Raw genomic sequence first — 18,840 nt, forward strand, 5'->3', positions numbered from 1 at the left:
AGTAAAGAGCCCAACGCTGGAGGCGGTGTGCAGCCTTGTCGGGAAGTGACGTTGATGGATGAAACAAGGAAACAAGTGGTTTGTGATCCGTAACAAGATGAAATTTTGATCCATAGAGAAAAACACCAAATTTATGAAGAGCATAAATAATGGCCAAAGCTTCTTTTTCAATTTGAGAATACTTTTGTTGGGCATCCGTGAGCGTTTTGGAGGCATAAGCAATGGGTTGTTCTGAACCGTCAGAAAAATGGTGCGCAAGGACTGCACCGACCCCATATTGAGAGGCGTCTGTGGCAAGAACAAGATGCTGGCCAGGTCGATAAGTAGCCAGGCACGGGGCCTGTTTCAGCATAGTCATCAGTTTCTGGAAAGCCGCATCGCATGATGCGGCCCAGTGAAAAGGCACGTTTTTATGCAACAGGCGATGCAACGGCTGAGCCACCGAAGCCGCAGATGGTAAAAACTTGTGATAGTATGCTATTTTCCCCAAGAAGGCCTGCAGTTCCTTAACAGATGTAGGGCGAGGAAGGGCATCGATCGCAGCGACAGTTTGCTGAAGCGGACGAATACCATCCCGAGAGAGTTGAAACCCCAAGTACGTGATAGATGCCTGAAAAAATGGTGATTTCTGCAGATTACACTTAAGACCGGCAGTCTGTAAGACATGAAAAAGTGTGTGGAGATTTTGAAGATGTTCTTCAGTGGTGGAGCCAGTGACAACAATGTCGTCCTTGTAATTGATACACCCAGGGACAGGGAGCAATAATTTTTCCAAGAATCGCTGAAAGAGAGCAGGTGCGCTAGCAACCCCAAAAGGCAAGCGTTGGTATTGATAGAGGCCGAAAGGCATGTTGAGGACCAGAAACTGCCGGGAAGCAGCGTCGAGAGGAAGTTGATGATAAGCTTCCGACAGGTCAATTTTAGAAAAATACTGGCCTCCAGCAAGTTTAGTGAACAGTTCTTCAGGTCGGGGCATAGGGTAAGTGTCGATGAGGCATTGAGCATTTACAGTGGCTTTGAAATCGTCACACAGACGAATATCACCATTTGGCTTAGCAACGACAACGACAGGAGAGGACCACTCACTGGAAGTGACAGGAAGCAAGACCCCTGAAGTAGTGAGACGATCCAGCTCCCGTTTTACCCATCACAAAGGGCCACAGGGATGCGCCGAGCCCGAAAAAACTTAGGCCGAGCAGTGGGTTTGAGCGTGATATGCGCTTCAAAGTTGTTTGCACGGCCTAACCCAGGAGAAAAAAGGGACGAAAATGTCGACAAGGAATCCAATTGAGCATAAGGAGTAGCATCAGAGACGATATTGACAGAGTCATCTATGGAGAACCCAAAAACACGAAAGGCATCGAATCCAAAAAGATTCTCTGCGTTACTCTGGTCGACCACAAATATGGGAACAGTGCGAACAACGGATTTGTAAGATACCTCAGCATTAAATTGTCCCAAGAGAGAAATCTTCTGCTTATTGTACGTCCGTAATTGCCGAGTGACAGGAGTGGAGAACCCAATTGAAAATGCGTCTGAGAATTAATTATAGTGGCAGTAGAACCGGTATCCACCTGCATGTGAACATCTCGACCAAGGATTTGGACATTGAGGAATAACTTCCCTGAAAGGGAAGAAGTGCAGTTGACAGACAACACAGAATCAGAATCAGCGTCATGTTCATGAACATCATGTATGCGGTCGGATTTGCAAACGAAAGACACATGACCTTTCTTTTTGCAATTGTGACGCACAGCCCAACGTTGAGGACAATCCTCACGTGAATGTTTCGTAAAACACCGCGGACATGAAGGAAGTTGCCGGGGGTTTTCCTGCAGTTTCGTAGCGGGTTGTTTATGGTTAGGCCGAGGCTGCGCGTGGGAGTGCACTGCAGCCACGTTGACCAGCGGGGACGCACCGCACCCGTCGTCAACAGCGCACAGAGGTTGTATTTCCCCGACATCACACCACACCTCTATTTGTGCCCCAGCGGCACGAGAAATTTCAAAAGACTTCACAATGGAGAGAACTTCATCTAGAGTCGGATTTGCAACTGAAGGGCACAGTGCCGAACTTCTTTGTCAGGCGCCAACCGGATAATAGCATCCCGTTCCATGGAATCGGCATAGGATTCTTTGTGAACGTCAGTAACAAATTGACACTTTCGACTGAGGCCGTGAAGTTCAGCAGCCCAAGCGCGATATGATTGATGCGGCTTTTTTTGACAACGATAAAAGGCAACACGAGAGGCTACCACATGCGTTTGCTTTTGAAAATAGACAGAAGTGAGCACATTTCAGCAAAGTACAAAGACGCAGGATCCTTCAAAGGAGCCAATTGCGACAACAACCAATACATTTGAGGTGAAATCCAGGAAAGGAACAGAGACTTACATGGTTGTTCGTCCGTGACATGAAATGCTAAGAAGTGCTGTCGAAGACATTTTTCATAATCAGACCAGTCTTCCGCTGTCTCGTCATAAGGAGGAAAGGAGGTATAGCCAACGACGAGAAATGCCCCGCATTTGGCGCCGCAATGAAATTGCGAAACGCCGCCGTTAGAAGCTTTTGCTGTTTAAAGAGACTTTGCAATAGTTGCTCGACAGTAGCCATGGAAACCTGGGGGTCAACGGTGAAAAGGAAAAATCCACTACCTCGTCGCCAATTGTTATAACGTCAAGTTGAACACACATATTCAGAACGACACAACACATATAAGTCACAGAGTAAGTTGACAAGCAAGACATGTGCACACGTTAACATTTGAATGAGCACCGAGTCCCATTCTAGCGGCTGCTGCTCGGCTGGCCGCTTAGGTGGCGCAGCTGCTGCATGGCTGGCAGATAGCGCCGCACGTAGAGGACGTGCATAATTGCGCGGCGGCGCTCTGAATCATCGGCGAGTCACAACACTCTTGTATTTACAATGCAGGCTAAAGATATGAGATGAGTGTATTGATAGTTTTTTAATTAAGTTGGCTTCCGTAATCCTCTTAACCAGAACTTGACGTGGCATTGCAAGGATTAAAGGTAATCACTTACCATACTTTCACTCACATTGCTAGACTGTCCTGGTGCTGCAGTTAGAGTGAGATGAGAGGTTGTTTCAGACAGATTGGTTGAGAGACAAACAGGAAGAGGATGGGGGGGGGGGGGGGGGGGAGAAGTGAACAGAATGGAGAGTGATTTCTAGAGCATGATTTCCCAAACTGTGTTTAAGTGCTCAGCGAAAAACTATTTTTGGCAGTTTGACGATACTAATTATCTTTTTTCCCAATTTTCTAATGATTCTTTTATTATTAGTTATGATTTAAAATTGAACTAATCATTGAATAATAAAAGTTCTTATCATTTTTTAAACATTTTATTAACCCTCAAACTAAACAATGTGTTCCACTAAATATCAGGATTCTCAAAGTGTTCTGTCAGAGGAAATGTTTGAGAACCTCTGTTCTAGAGAGATAGCAAGAAATTGGATTATGATTCAGCAGTGGTGAGCATGCCTAGTGAAGGCCAAGGGAGTCCATTGTGAGACACTGTGAAGTAGATGATGTGGGTTTGTGGGGGAGGGAAGAACAACAGTTTTAGATTAATGTAACGATGGAGCAAACATGAAACAAGAATGAAGTGGGGTTGGTGGAAAGAATACATGGAGACAATGATGGAGCTTGACGTTGGAAGGAGCTAACATAGATTAAGGCCGGACAGATTGCAGGATTGAAATATTTACCGTTAGGACAGTTCCCATTGACACAAATCAAAGAAACCGATAATGGGGGTGGGGGTTTACTGTTGGTATCTGTTGTGAAACAGCTATTTAAGTTGAGCATGTTATGTTTAGCCTCAGAGTCTTAAAAAAAAAAGCACAGGAAGCTTCAGTAGGTATTATTGATGACATGAATGATTAATACTGATGATCATGGCTTGAACTGGGAACCTTGTCATTTGTAGACAATACTTGACTGAGCTGTCCAGGTGTGGATAGTTTGTTCGATAAGAAAGTTCTATGCGGGTTGTGATTACTTTTACTCCTTCCATTATTTGTACTCTACCAAATGCTTTCCTGTACCATATTAATGATCTTTAAACTAAGTTCTTGTGAATGTGGTATATTGCTTTATGGTCCTCCTCACCTTGCTTTGTAATATTCTTGTGGTGTGCCCGCATCTCGTGGTCGTGCGGTAGCGTTCTCGCTTCCCACGCCCGGGTTCGATTCGCGGTGGGGTCAGGGATTTTCTCTGCCTCGTGATGGCTGGGTGTTGTGTGATGTCCTTAGGTTGGTTAGGTTTAAGTAGTTCTAAGTTCTAGGGGACTGATGACCATAGATGTTAAGTCCCATAGTGCTCAGAGCCATTTGAACCATTCTTGTGGTGTTATGTTTGTTATTTATTTGTAGCAATTTCACCCTTTCTCTTCTTCTAATGTTACATCTACTTTTTCTTATATTTTACTTTCTGTTTATTATCTTCCTACAGTTGTAATTGTACATTATTGTGCATAATTTGTGTGCTGGTGAATGTTCAAGAGCTTTTGTATTATTTCTGCTTTATAGAGACTATCATAGTAATCTTCCAACAGATTATTATTGTATAATTGTGTTGCATATTGGGTAGTTTGTAGAAAACTTTGAACAGAATGTGGTGTGTGACTCATATTTTCACATCCTTCTTTTGCAAACAGGTGTTACATGCGTGAGATCAATAGAGACATGGTTATATTCTCAGCAGTTATAACTTATATTTATTACTTGTACTTCATGACAAAACCCAGGACATTTCTCAAAATGTATTCAGTGTGTTTGTATAAAGAATGACTACTATTACCTCTTCTAACAAAGAAAATTTATGAGTTCCCTATATTGCTTGTTGGAATTTTTTTATGAGTTCCCTATATTGCTTGTTGGAATTTTCCTTTAGCAAACATGTTATTTTTCCTATCCTGGTAGACTTTGCTTGACATTTTTGTATTGATTCACATGAGCAGTTTTTCTGTTTCTTCTTGACTTTTGATTTCCATTTAGCTCATGAAACATGAAGTAATCCTCTGTTTGGCTCCTACTCTCTTAGTATTAACAAAATGAAAGATGTCTTACTGGCTGCAGTGGTGCTGTTGTAACACTTTTGTGTCATTACCATTTGTATCTCTAATATGAAGAACTCTCTGGAAAGTTGAAATTGGCCAATAACTGTTGCTTGTTTTTGTGTGACCTATCATTGTACTAATTCTTGAGAAATATGTAATCCATTCTTCTCCTCCTCCTGCTTTTCACTTTAACCTCTTAATAAATGGTTGAGATAATATCTGCAGTGTGTTACAGTGCTGCTGAAATAAAAGTTCTGCAATTAATTCATATTTTACAAACAATTAAAACCAAATGTTAACATGAAATTATGACTACATGAAGTTATCATTTGTGCCATTGTATTCAGTAATGGTACGACATTGAAATTCAGGTATCATACTCGTCAAAACTGCAATACACTTTAGGAGCCACTAGTCATTTACATTTAGTTCTGGCACTTTTTTTCATGACGATGCAAGAATCCTCTGTTGAACTTATGCTGTCCCCTTCCCCTCTCAGCTTCCAATTAATACCTCATATTCACACTATCCTTCTCAGTCTTGTTATCTCACTACCTGAACCTCTCAACCTCTCAGTCCCATCACCCTGACAACCGCCCCCCCCCCCCCCGCCCCCCAAACTCCCTTTCTATGACTCCCTCTTGGTGTCTGTTGCATGTAAATGTGTTGATGTACACATGAAGTTGTGTTTAATATATAACCTTTTATAGTGTAGATACTGAGAATATATATTTTTTTCTCTTGCCTCCCGTGCATTCTTGCTTTACTCAAAATTTTATGTCATTGTTGCACTCCTCTTATGCACTGCATATTTGGGATATGTATTGTTTTCCTTTCTTCACTTGCACATTCTAACCTCACTTTTCACTTCCCTTCTCCTCCCTCTCCCCCCCCCCCTCCCCCCCCCCCCCTCCCTCATACTACTCACAACCTTCTTCTTTTCCTTCTCTTAGTACTTTCACCCTCTTCCATGTACGTGTTTGTGTATGTTTTTCTGTGTACATATGCACATGCATGTAACTAACAGCTACCGTTCTGCAAACTGTTCATGAATATAACTGTTTGTCCCAAAGAATAATAGCCAGACAGCTTTTGCTAATATCTACTATGCTGTTAACTCTGGAATACTATTCAGTTTTTCCTTAGAGTAATAGTTACTAATATTTACAAATTCCTTTATTTCGCTTAGATCAGAAATGTTATTTTTAGCATCTGTAGAGAGCATGTGTGTGATCTGCATTAAGTTTTGCATCTACTTGTTTGTTACAGTTAGTCGAACACCTCCTCTTGAACCTGAACCTTTCCCTGCACCACCTGATGATGGTGAGTTGTTTTCAGTTTTGATCTTTCCTGTGCATCTGTCAGTCATCATGTTATGAGAGAACTAAGTGTGTGAGTGAAATAGAAATACAGTATATCTTTTCTGACTTTTGTAATTTTATACTTCAGATGACTTTAGCTGTCCTGTGACTACCATCATTGCTTGTGATATGACAGGGGTGCAATGTATTGTTAGGAATAAAAAAACTCTAAAAATATGAATTAAAAACTTCCAGCATTTTTCCTTTCAAAATGTTATGTTTGCAATTATACTTGTATGAATTTATTGATTCATAGAGCACATGTGATTTTTATTGTTGTTGTGGACTTCATATTTGCTTTTGCTTTGTGTTACAGCTGCGTCAACACCCCCTCGTAACTCGTTCCCTGCTCTTTCTAATGGTGAGTTTGATATTTGTGTTCAGAACACCTTATACATTCATGGAAAATGCAGGTGTAATTGTAAATACTACTTTTGTTGTTATATCTCCTGAAGAAACAATGCCTATTTATTTCCATTAGTAGAATGTAACTTTTCCCATGGTAACAAAAACTTGTATTTCATCCACACTTTTATTTATTGGTAGTCTTCAGTCGGCCATTATAGTCCACCTCGACCCCAAACTGACTGGTATTGTACAGTGCCTAAAATATTTGACTTGTTTAGAGGAGCAGCAGATTTCACACCCCTGTCCAACCATCCTGATTTGAGTTTCCTTCAGGCACATGATGAGACAGTTCTTTCAGCAAAGCCATGGCGAATATTCCCATGCTTATTCAATCAGAGTTGTGCCACCTCAGATGAGTTACATGTATATGGGGCTTTAAACTGTGAACTTTGTTCCTGCCATTCAGTTTGTTACAGTGTTTGTATTCTGTGTAGTCCACCAGTATTTATTTATGGCAACCTGTAAAATATTTTTAAAATTTTCATTTATATCAGCTGCTTGACATTTCATAAGTGTGCAACTCATCACTTTTGTTTAGAATTTGTCAGATGATTATGAACAAATTTGTGAGGATCGTATAAGAGCTAACAAAACTGTACAGTAATTCATACCTTTTGAATAATGTTAAAGCATAAGATTTTTTGAGTCCGTCAGATACTTATTGCTGCGAGAATGCCATTATTGCCTAACCAAGGTTGCTGCCAAGATTCATGACCTATAGATCGAATTCATGATTAACATTATGATGTGGAACATTCAGCTGAACAGAAATTGCATAGACATTTAAAAATATATATGTATATTTAGAAACAAAGATGATGTGACTTACCGTACGAAAGCGCTGGCAGGTCGATAGAAACACAAACAAACACATACATACACACAAAATTGTAGCTTTCGCAACCAATGGTTGCTTCGTCAGGAAAGAGGGAAGGAGAGGGAAAGACGAAAGGATGTGGGTTTTAAGGGAGAGGGTAAGGAGTCATTCCAATCCCAGGAGCGGAAAGACTTACCTTAGGGGGGAAAAAAGGACAGGTATACACTCGCGCACCCACACACATATCCATGCGCACATACACAGACACAAGCAGACAAGTAAAATATATATGTATTTAGTTGGTCTCGTACTCTCCATTTGCGGATTTGTAATTGACTACCTTTTGCTATTCAAGAAGTCCTGTGTATTGTAGGAGGCATTGCTAAGGGGACTCAACTTTGAACCACTTTGGAAAACACTCATGTCTGTCAGATGTTTCATTAGCATAGTAGACTACCAACAAGTTCTATAGCTTTGACTTTCACTCTTTCTTGTGTCACAGTTAGATTCACAGGAAGGAAGTGCAGATTGTATTCCTCTCTGGTAATGTATTTGTTAGTTTCTCTGTTGCTATCAAACTGCAGTGTATTGTTGTTAATTTCTCTGTTGCTATCAAACTGCAGTGAATTGTTGACAGTTAATTTAATCAGTAAGTATACTATGCAGCTGTGGCTAATATTCCCAGTTCCTTAAACAGATGCTCATGAGGTGTAACTGTGTGAGTTCCACATATAATTCAAATTACTTTTTTGTGTTCTATGAATATTTTTGCCTAAGTGAAGAGTTATTCCAGACTATTACCCTGTTGAACATTAGAGATAGAAAATGTATTATGTATCTCAGTTTTTCCAGTTTGTTTTCATGAGAATGCACATCTGTGAATGTAGAAATTTTATCTTGTTTACTATTTATTGTTGGTACATAGTGTCAATAGCGGGTAGGGTATTTTGGCTGCACAAAACTGGATGAACTGTGTTTTATTCAAATTTTAAAGCTAACCAATTTGTTCGAAACCAATTATTAACTTTAGGAAAAACGTCACTTATGCTGCTATTTTGCCAGTAGATATTATTTGTTTGGTTTGACATTAATGCTTGATCATCTGCAAAAGTGACTAATTCTTCATTCTAATTTAAATGATAACTCATTAAGAGGAGCAAGAACAGCAACAGGCCCACAACTACATCCTTCAGAATGTCCACTGTGATTTCACCCTACATGGATGATACAGCACCACTTTTCATGTTACTTGATCATCCTACAGCAACTCTCTACATAATGACTTTTAAATAGGAATAAAACAAAACTTGTGCTGCATAATGTATCTCATAAAAACCTAACTTCCCATAAAGAATTTATAGTTGACACAGCCAAAGTCGTCCAGTAAGTTGCAGAAGATCGCAAATGGCATTATGTTACCAGTTAAAAATTTTATTATGTTCCCAGTGAATGTATAAATTGCTACTCGGTAGAGCAGAACTTTTGAAATCCGTACTTTGATTCACTAAGCATCCAGTTACTACACGAGTGAATTAGTGACAATCCTGGAAAACAGATCTCAAAAATTGTGGAATCGTCTTTCTTATAGAAAAGCCCGACACTGGCATATTTTAATCTGTAAGGGGAAAAAATCATTGAATTGCTTAAATATTACAGACATAACTAAGAAAGTAAAGGCCACAACTTTTTCGTGTCTTATTGGAATTTTTACTTTCGAGGGTCATGGCGATTTTCTGTATTTCAAATGTGATTATGTGAGGAGTTTTCATTTCACAGAATTGTGTCTGATTTGTCTTCTGAACTTACTGAGTCAAATTTTGTCACCTAAAAAAAAAAATTATTAAAATATGTGATATACACAAACTTTGTAGCATTGTCTTCTATGGCTTCTTTCCTTACATTTTTTAGCAGTACTGTACTTTTTTTGTCATATCTGTTAATTTCTAACAAGATGCGTGTGTTCTTGGATACTGAACCTTTCATTAGGACTTTTAAAAAAAATCTTACAGTATGGTAGGATAACGGGAATTCCTTGGTGGATTATAAATAATGGAATGAATAAAAAGATAACAATTCCCTGTGTAGTTGAGACATTTCACGCACGCACATGCGCGTGCGCCCACACACACACACACACACACACACACACACACACACACACACACACACACACAAAGCTTAGTGACATTTTAGTCTTGCATCGACTATGTGGGAATTTGTTACATATACTTCTTCTGTTATTTAACAATAAGGAGCTAAAAGATAGGAAAAAGAAGAAGAAATATGTGTGCAGATATGAATGTCTCTGAAGAGGCATGGGAGGTGCCATATATTTTGGTATGTGTGCAGTTTCTTAGAAAGAAATTAAATACTACATAAGCTTTTACTTTAGGTGCTAGCTTATTATTCTGTACAATAATAACTACAGGTACCTATTAAATTTTTTTAAGTATTTGTGCTATTTTCTTAAGATTAAGTAATTCTATATATTAATAAATACTGTTGTTAAATATCTTCAGTATTTCGCAGCCCTGTCATCAACTGTACAAATTTTAATTTTAATAATGAACAGCCTCGGTTGCACCGTTTACCTAGAATTTACCTAGGTTTCAGTCAGGATAACCCAACCTTCTTCAGAATAACAGTATCCATAGTGGACATCGTCAAGCTAAAACTACAAGTTCATAAATTATCGTCAAACTGTAAAACTTCTCTGGCACTGCCTTGGCCCCACTTCGCGACCGTGCTGCGGCAGCCATGACTGCTGTACTGGAACACTGTAGTTTTAGCTTGACAATGTCCACTATGGACAAACAGTAGATGCTGTTATTCTGAAGGAGGTTGGGTTATCCCGACTGAAACCTAGGTAAATTGTAGGTAAACGGTGCTACTGGAGCTGTTCATTATTAAAATTTAAAAAAAAAATACTCTTGTACTTGCAACAGTAATTAATACAAACCTGTCTTTCTCATGTAAAGTTCTAAAATAGTGGAAATTCCTTATTTTATTTTTTGTTTTCTGATTGAAAAATGCATGTGTGATGAGCAGTAATTAATTATTTTTTTTTTGTCCAGTAAGAGTTAGTTTTTGTCATCTCTGATTGGGAAATAAACATAACTCAAACAGATTCTTTGTGAAATCTTCTAGACCCAGCAATACCTCAAGCGCTGCACCCAGCCTCAAGTGAAGCAGAGGTGTACCTAAGCTCAAGGAGCCTGAGCAGCATCAACTTGAGTGAAACTTCCCAGTCACTGCCAGCTGTGGTCAGGTTGCCTGCTGATTCTCCAAACAGTGACATAGTAATAGACTCACAGTTCTCCACGCCTATGCATCCACAGGCTACAAGTTCGCCACGCTCAAAGCACAATTCTCGTAGACTGAATTCATATAAGGATTCATCTGAGTTCCCAGAAATGGATTTTCCTGTGAAGTGAGTTCAGTTGGATTGTTTATAGTTTATGTAAATTGATTTATTACATTATGTATAAAAACAAAGATGATGTGACTTACCAAACGAAAGCGCTGGCGCGTCGATAGACACACAAACATACACACAAAATTCAAGCTTTCGCAACAAACTGTTGCCTCATCAGGAAAGAGGCAAGGAGAGGGAAAGACGAGAGGAAGTGGGTTTCAAGGGAGATGGTAAGGAGTCATTCCAATCCCGAGAACGGAAAGACTTACCTTAGGGGGAAAAAAGGACGGGTATACACTCGCGCGCGCGCGCGCCCACACACACACACACACACACACACACACACACACACACACACACACACACACACACACACACATATATACAGACACAAGCAGACATATTTAAAGACAAAGAGTTTGGGCAGAGATGTCAGTCGAGCCGCCTCGACTGAGATCTCTGCCCAAACTCTTTGTCTTTAAATATGTCTGCTTGTGTCTGTATATGTGTGGATGTGTGTGTGTGTGTGTGTGTGTGTGTGTGTGTGTGTGTGTGTGTGTGTGTGTATACCCGTCCTTTTTTCCCCCTAAGGTAAGTCTTTCCGCTCCCGGGATTGGAATGACTCCTTACCCTCTCCCTTAAAACCCACTTCCTTTCGTCTTTCCCTCTCCTTCCCTCTTTCCTGATGAGGCAACTGTTTGTGGCGAAAGATTGAATTTTGTGTGTATGTTTGTGTTTGTTTGTGTGTCTATCGACGTGCCAGCGCTTTCGTTTGGTAAGTCACATCATCTTTGTTTTTATATATATTTTTCCCATGTGGAATGTTTCCCTCTATTAATTCATATCATCGATTTATTACATTACTTAGAAGTGCCGGAGGAGAGACAATGATTTCTAAAATGTTCATAAAACAGCTTTTGTAATCAATGCAGTTTAAAGCAAAGGGGTGCAAGTGACAAAATGAGGAAACAAGCTTCAAATTTTAAATTCTATATTCATTTGTTACATTGTTGACAGTAGCCATCACATGCAGTTGTTATTAATGAAGCTATACATGCAATATCAGTGGATTAGATCCAGAATGTGCTCAGTAATGTTTTATCAATAGTCTAGTTAGCACTTACACCCTTCTTTCTCCAAAGATGTCACTTACACAGAGGCGAAAAAAGTCGTGGGATACCTCCTAATACCATGTCGGACCTCCTTTTGCCCAACATAGTGCAGCAGCTGACATGATATGGACTCAATGAGTCATTGGAAGTCTCCTGCAGAAATTTTGAGCCATCCTGCCTCTATAGCCATCCATAATAGCGAAAGTGTTGCCGATGCAGGATTTGGGGCACAGACTGACCTCTTGATTACGTTCTGTAAATGTTTGATGAGATTCATACAGGGTGATCTGGGTCACGAAATCATTCACTCGAATTGTCTGGTATGTTTTTCAAACCAGTCATGAACAGTTGTGGTCCAGTGACATAGCGCAGTGTCATCCATAAATGAACGGCTGCAGATGGTCTTCAAGTAGACAGCTGATGATCAGTTCAGTTGAACCAAGGGTCCCAGTCCATTCCAAGTAAACACAGCTCACACCTTGATGGAACTACCACCAGCTTGCACAGTGCCTTCTGGCCTTGTGGTCCATGGCTTCATCAGGTCTGTACCACACTCGTACCGTACCATCAGCTCTTGCCAATTGAAATCCGGACTTGTCTGACCAGGCTGTGGTTTTCCAGGGTTCTAGGGTCCAACCAATATGGTCAGGAGCCCAGAAGAGGCACTGCAGTTGATGTCATGCTGTTAGCAAAGGCGCTCATGTCAGTCATCTTCTGCCATAGCCAATTAACACCAAATTTCGCCACACTGTCATAATGGATATGTTTGTCATGCGTCCCATATTGATTTCTGTGGTTGTTTCATGCAGTGTTGCTTGTGTGTTAACACTGACAACACTACAGAATTGCCAGTGCTCTCTGTTGTTAAATAAAGCCCGTTAGCCACTGCATTGTATGTTGAGAGAGGTAATGCCTGAAATTTGGTATTCTCAGCACACTCTTCACACTTTGGATTGTGGAATATTGAATTCCCTAATGATTTCTGGAATGAAATGTCCCATTCATCTAGCTCAAACTACCATTTTGCATTCAAAATCTGTTAGTTCCCAGAGTACGGCCATAATCACATCCAGTAACTTTTCACATGAATCACCTGAGTGCAAATGACAGCTCTGCCAATGCGCTGCCCTTTTATACCTTGTGTACTGTATATGTGCATATCGCTGTCCCATGACTTCTGTCACCCCAGTGTACATCTCTTTGGCTCACATTAGTACCAGGTTTGGAATGACCCACAACAATGTAATACAATATTTGGCCTTAGTTTTACTTATTACATTAATCCATTCGTATAGGTTGGTTTTTGGGATTAAAGGGACCAGACTGCTACGGTCATCGGTCCCAATCCATTTGTATAACTTTTATTGATTATATGTGTAATGGAATGGAATGAATAGACTGTGTTACGTACAGAAACAAAAATTTCCAAGCAAACTCTTAGCGCATACACATACAAACACTCCCATTTTGTTTTTATTGCGGGAAATGTCTATTCAGAGTCCCACACAGTATCATCAGAGTGCTCCACATCATTAGCAGTTTGTGTTCTTGGCTCTCCACTTTCAGGTGATCTCCTATATGGTTTATAAACAGATGTTTTTGATTTGTGCTTAAGATTTGTACAGAATGGTTGTAAATTAGAGGCACAAATGGAAGTAACTGCTGCATATCTAGTATTTCTGTTATGGCAGGTATTATGGCTGAACTTTGGCGTCCTTTATTTCATTGTCATAAGTCGATGGAATCAAAATTCATGTCATCATTGAGGGTAGTCTTATAAAATGTTCCGTACAGGAGTGGCCTGAAATCAGGGACTTGTGGTTAATTGTCTTCGTGAGGTGTACTTTATAATATAAATCCATCACTTAATTGACATTTTTGTTTTTATTCTGATCCCTGCATTGTAACTAAAGGCAGTGAGGGCCAGTGCAGATTGAGGAAGTTGTTGTATGTACCTCAGGAAACATCACATTGGTATTTTCATTGCCTGTCTGTTCATTATCTGTATTCTTCTTACTCTTTTCACCTTCTTCCACTCTTCTGTTTTAGTGTTTTGATTGCAAAAACAACTTATAATCTGCCAAATTCTAATGCATCAAATCATGTGATCCCACCAGTTTACAAAACATTGAGAACCAAAGATGTGTATGTGCACTTGCATCTCTTTGCATCCAAAGAGAAAACACTTGTTGCTAAGCGGTTCTTCAAATAAATGCTAGGAAGCTGTTGAAATCACCTGGTAAACCTAAATCCATTTCCCACAAAATAGATTAGTTCTTCCACTGCAGTATGGTGCACATATCTCCAAATATTCGGTTTTGTCACACCTCTTTGCTTCTAACTGCCTCAGTTATTAACTGAATATTTTGTTTAAAGACTATGGCATTTGTTTAATGGTGTGTTTCAAAGTTGTAACTGCATCTAAAGGGATTTATCGAAAATTTCCTCTCTGAAGTAGTGGGAAATTGTAGTATATGCTCTGTTGATGTGAAGCTCAGAATTCACTTGCGTACCAAGCAGCTACGGGAAGTCAGCTTGTCGTAAATCCAAAGAAGCTTAACTATTGAGATTTTGTTCAGCCTTGAATTGAGACTTGCCATATATTTGTGCTTGTGATTGGTCACACTATCAGAGAAGAAAAATATTGAATTGATATTCTCTCTCTCTCTCTCTCTCTCTCTCTCTCTCTCTCTCTCTCTCTGTCTTTCTCTTTCTTTCTTTAAATAACCCCTAGGAAACCTTGAAGCTATCACTTTTCCTTATGTTTAAGCTCAAAAACAGCCTACGGTTTATAAATACAAAGATATTTACAGATTCTTTACTCATTGTAATAATAATATTAATCAAAACAGTCTAATAGTTATAAAGCAAACTCTTACCATACCTTCTCAGTAAACAATAATAAGCTTGTGAAAGGTGCACATATTTATGGCATTTCATTATTGTGGCCATTATAATGATATGAAAACTATTGACTGTTTTCTCCATTTAACCGCAGTCGTATGTTATTTGATATGCAAAATAGTTATCAGAACAAATAAGAACTACTACTCGCTGTAATTAAGTGTAAGTAGTGTATAAGTATAACATGACTGAATCCAACTTTATTCCACAGCAGCATTGAAACTTGAATGTAGTATTTAAGTAACAATCAGCAGAAACCAATTCCATACACAAAGAGCCATAGCAATACATATAGAGAAATGAGCCTGAGCATAACTCAGCTAGCTCTATATAGACTGGCGTCGTTGGTGGGCTCTGATGATGACTTCACACATGGCGCTTGCATGCGCAGGTGTCCTCGATACCCCCCCCCCCCCACACACACACGCACGCACACACACACACACACACACACACAGAGAGAGAGAGAGAGAGAGAGAGAGAGAGAGAGAGAGAGAGAGAGAGAGAGAGATATAGTTATAAAGTTAAGAGAGTCGCAGGACATGGTGATTAATTTCGCCAACATATTGTTTCATCAAGCCAGGTATTTGGGATCGATGTAGATCGGACAAGCTACATGCTGAGTGCGGAAAGACTGAAAGAAGTTTTATGTCCTTGTGTCCAAACGTAGAGGTTTATCAGCCGCGATTTCTAATGACCTTTTTTGATTAAGTGCAGAGGTGCGAGACATTACATCAGTAGCTCCCAGTAATGATGGCTAGTTGGCAGTTTTGTAGTTCAATGTAGAGACGTGGAAAGTAGAGATGTATAAGAAGTTGGTGTTGTTAATCAAAGGAAGCACATCGTGAAAGGAGGTGCACTCCTTGAAAGACATGGTACTGCCACACACGCGGCCTTTTGAAAGTACGCGCAGGCGTCGCCACACTCCTTCTATTAGATAGATCACTGATTCTCGAGACATACATGCTGTCCTCCTCGTCCACTGGACTCTGGGTAAGGTGGCATGCTTCAATGGGAGTGTGTGGTCTCAAGTGCTTCAGGCACAGACACATTTTGTGCCCACCTTCCCGTGTCAAATCATATGGCAACACAGGTAATGCCAGGGCTGTTTCCATGTCGACATTGGGCATCAGCTCTGGTGATGGTGCCCGCAGTGCTGATGATACTGGTATCAGTGGCTGCTCAGGAACGGATGAAGATGGTGTCAGAAGCAATAGGGGAACTGCTGGCTTGGCCACCAAGGATGGATGCCCTCACTTGCACAGGAATGGAGAACCAGCAGCAATGTGTGATGCAACACCTAAAGATGATGGGCTCAGAGGTGATGATGTGACATCGGGGGGGGGCAGCCAGCCATCCACGCAAAGGTGAAGCTGATCATGGTGCCTCAAGCAGAGGCCATCCACTGTGCGATTGTTGCAGAGACATTGCCCCCCAGCATCTGGTGATGACAGCTGGAATCCTCTTAGGGCAAAGTCTAAAACTGCTTCTGCAGGCAGCCACACCCAGCCGGAAGAGGGCTGCACCAGCTGATGTCCAGGTGGAGTATGCAGGAGGTGTAGCAGTGTCCTCAGCTGGCGTCTGTAGATTATTTCTTCTGGGCTCTTCTCGCCGAACGGCGTGAAATGGTATGAGGAGAGAAACAGATCTAAGGCAATGTCAGACGAAGAGTTAGTAACATACTTTTTTGTCTGAGTTTTTAACATTTGCACTGGATGTTTCACCTCATCGTGAGACTGTGGATAGAAAACCTGGGCGAGGATGTGATGGATACCACGAAAATCACAAAATGCTGTAAACTCTTGTGATGAAAATTCTGGGGCATTATTGGACACTTAACACCATGGGCAAACCTCTTAAGTGAAAAAAAATTTGGACATGGCTGTGATGATGGCAGTTGTGGATGTGGAAATGCAATTAATGACATACGGAAAATGAGAATATGCATCAATGATAACTGCCAATGAGTGTGGAGAAAGGGGCCAGTGAAATCCACATGTATATGGCCCCATGCATGTGATGCTATTGGCCAAGGAGACGACGACACCCTGGGAGGTGCTTGGTGTGTTCCGTGGAGAAAGGTGCCAATGAAATCCACATGTATATGGCCCCATGCATGTTATGCCATCGGCCAAGGAGATGACGACACCCTGGGAGCTGCTTGGTGTGTTACACACTGTGAACAGGAGGCAACCAGGCAGGTAAGTCACTATCCAAGCTGGGCCAAAACACACTTGTCAATGGGCCAAGGCTTTTGTGCATGGCGCACGCCAATGATGTGCATGTAATAAACGGAGACCCTCTGAACGAAGCACTGAGGGGATCACCACCCAAGGGTCTGCATGATCCATGTCTAAAAGTAGAAAACCATTCGCAACAGGGAATCGATGTTGAAAGGTGTATTAAATACTCAGGGGGTTGGATGCATTAGACCGTGTTGTACGAATGTTATGATGGGATCCGAAGTTACATCTTCACAATCCCTGTAACTACAGGGAAACCAGCAGCCATTTGCTGGGTGGCGACATCAGTCTGGAAACAAAGCAATACTTCCTGAACAAATCCTGGGCTCAGGCTGGCCAGCAGGTGGAACAAAGTGTTGGCATTTGTTTGTTGATTTGTGAGGTGGAAATGAATCACAGTTGTAATGCAAAAGGAAAAAAGCCCGATGTTGAATGAGATGTACCGCTTTATCTCGTAACAGTACAGAAGGACTGAATAAGGAAACCAATGGTTTGTAATTTGTTACCATAGAGGAAAACATGGAATCTCTTCACAGCATATACAATGGCCAAAGCTTCCTTTTCTATCCGAGAGTATCTAGTTTGAGCAGGAGCATTTTTTAGACATAAGCAATAGACTGCTCAGAGCCATCAGGATATCTATGAGCCAGCACTGCCCCCAACCTGTACTGTGAAGTGTCCATTGCAAGGATAAAGTGCAGTTGGTGTGTCACTAAGCACAGCGCAGATTGCAGCATGGTCTTAAGGGTGGAAAACGATTTCACAAGCTGGTCACCAGCGAAATTGAGTCCCTTTGCACAGCAATGCCTGTAAAGGCTGCACAATTGTTACTGTCTCAGGCAAAAATTTATGGTGGTAGGCGACTTTGCCTAGAAAAACCTGGAGTTCTTTGACTGACATAGGGTGTGGTAATGATACAATAGCAGAAACTTACAGATGCAGGGGTTTGAGACTCTTGCGAGAGACTTCAAACCTGAGATAAAATGATAGAAAGTTGAAAAAAATTGACGTTTTTCTAAATTACTCTTCAGCCCGACCACTTGTACAACAGAAGAAAAGAGCACCAAGATTTTGTGGATGTTCCTCATTCCAGGCACTGGAAACTATAATGTCACCCAAATAATTTGCATAGCCCGGCGCAGATGCTGTAAGTTGTTCCAAAAGATGTAGAAAAATGTAATCGCAGTTATTGGTACAGGCCAAAAGGATTATTGACAACTAGGATATGTTGTGACTCTGTATCTAGAGGGAGTTGTCTATAGGCACCTGACAAGTCAATTTTTGAGAAATATTGGCCACCTGATAACTTTACAAAGAGTTCATCATGGTGCAGTATCGCGTATGTATCCACTGTAGATTGTGTGTTCACAGAAACTTTAAAACCACCGCAAAGGCGTTACTGGCCTGACGGTTTCTTTATTATAACTAAGGGTCAGACTATTTACTTGACGCAACAGGCCAAACAATGTTGTAGCCGAGCAGAAGCTCTCGTCGTAACAT

At 40.8% G+C, this 18,840-nt stretch overlaps 1 protein-coding gene across 2 annotated transcripts in view; it reads left to right on the forward strand.

Annotated features, from left to right (window-relative positions):
• The window catches only part of LOC126458554 (katanin p80 WD40 repeat-containing subunit B1), a 147,068-nt gene that overhangs the window by 40,220 nt on the left and 88,008 nt on the right, over positions 1–18,840 (forward strand). The window contains exons 8-10 of one of the 2 annotated variants that reach the window (XM_050095675.1): positions 6,350–6,403; positions 6,758–6,802; positions 10,814–11,096. In XM_050095675.1, coding sequence (XP_049951632.1) covers positions 6,350–6,403; positions 6,758–6,802; positions 10,814–11,096 — 382 coding nt within the window. The remainder of the gene's footprint in view (positions 1–6,349; positions 6,404–6,757; positions 6,803–10,813; positions 11,097–18,840) is intronic. The other variant, XM_050095676.1, reaches the window with a different exon arrangement.

Source organism: Schistocerca serialis, chromosome 2 (genome assembly GCF_023864345.2).
Source record: "Schistocerca serialis cubense isolate TAMUIC-IGC-003099 chromosome 2, iqSchSeri2.2, whole genome shotgun sequence".
In the NCBI taxonomy this organism is placed as follows: Eukaryota; Metazoa; Arthropoda; class Insecta; order Orthoptera; family Acrididae; genus Schistocerca; species Schistocerca serialis.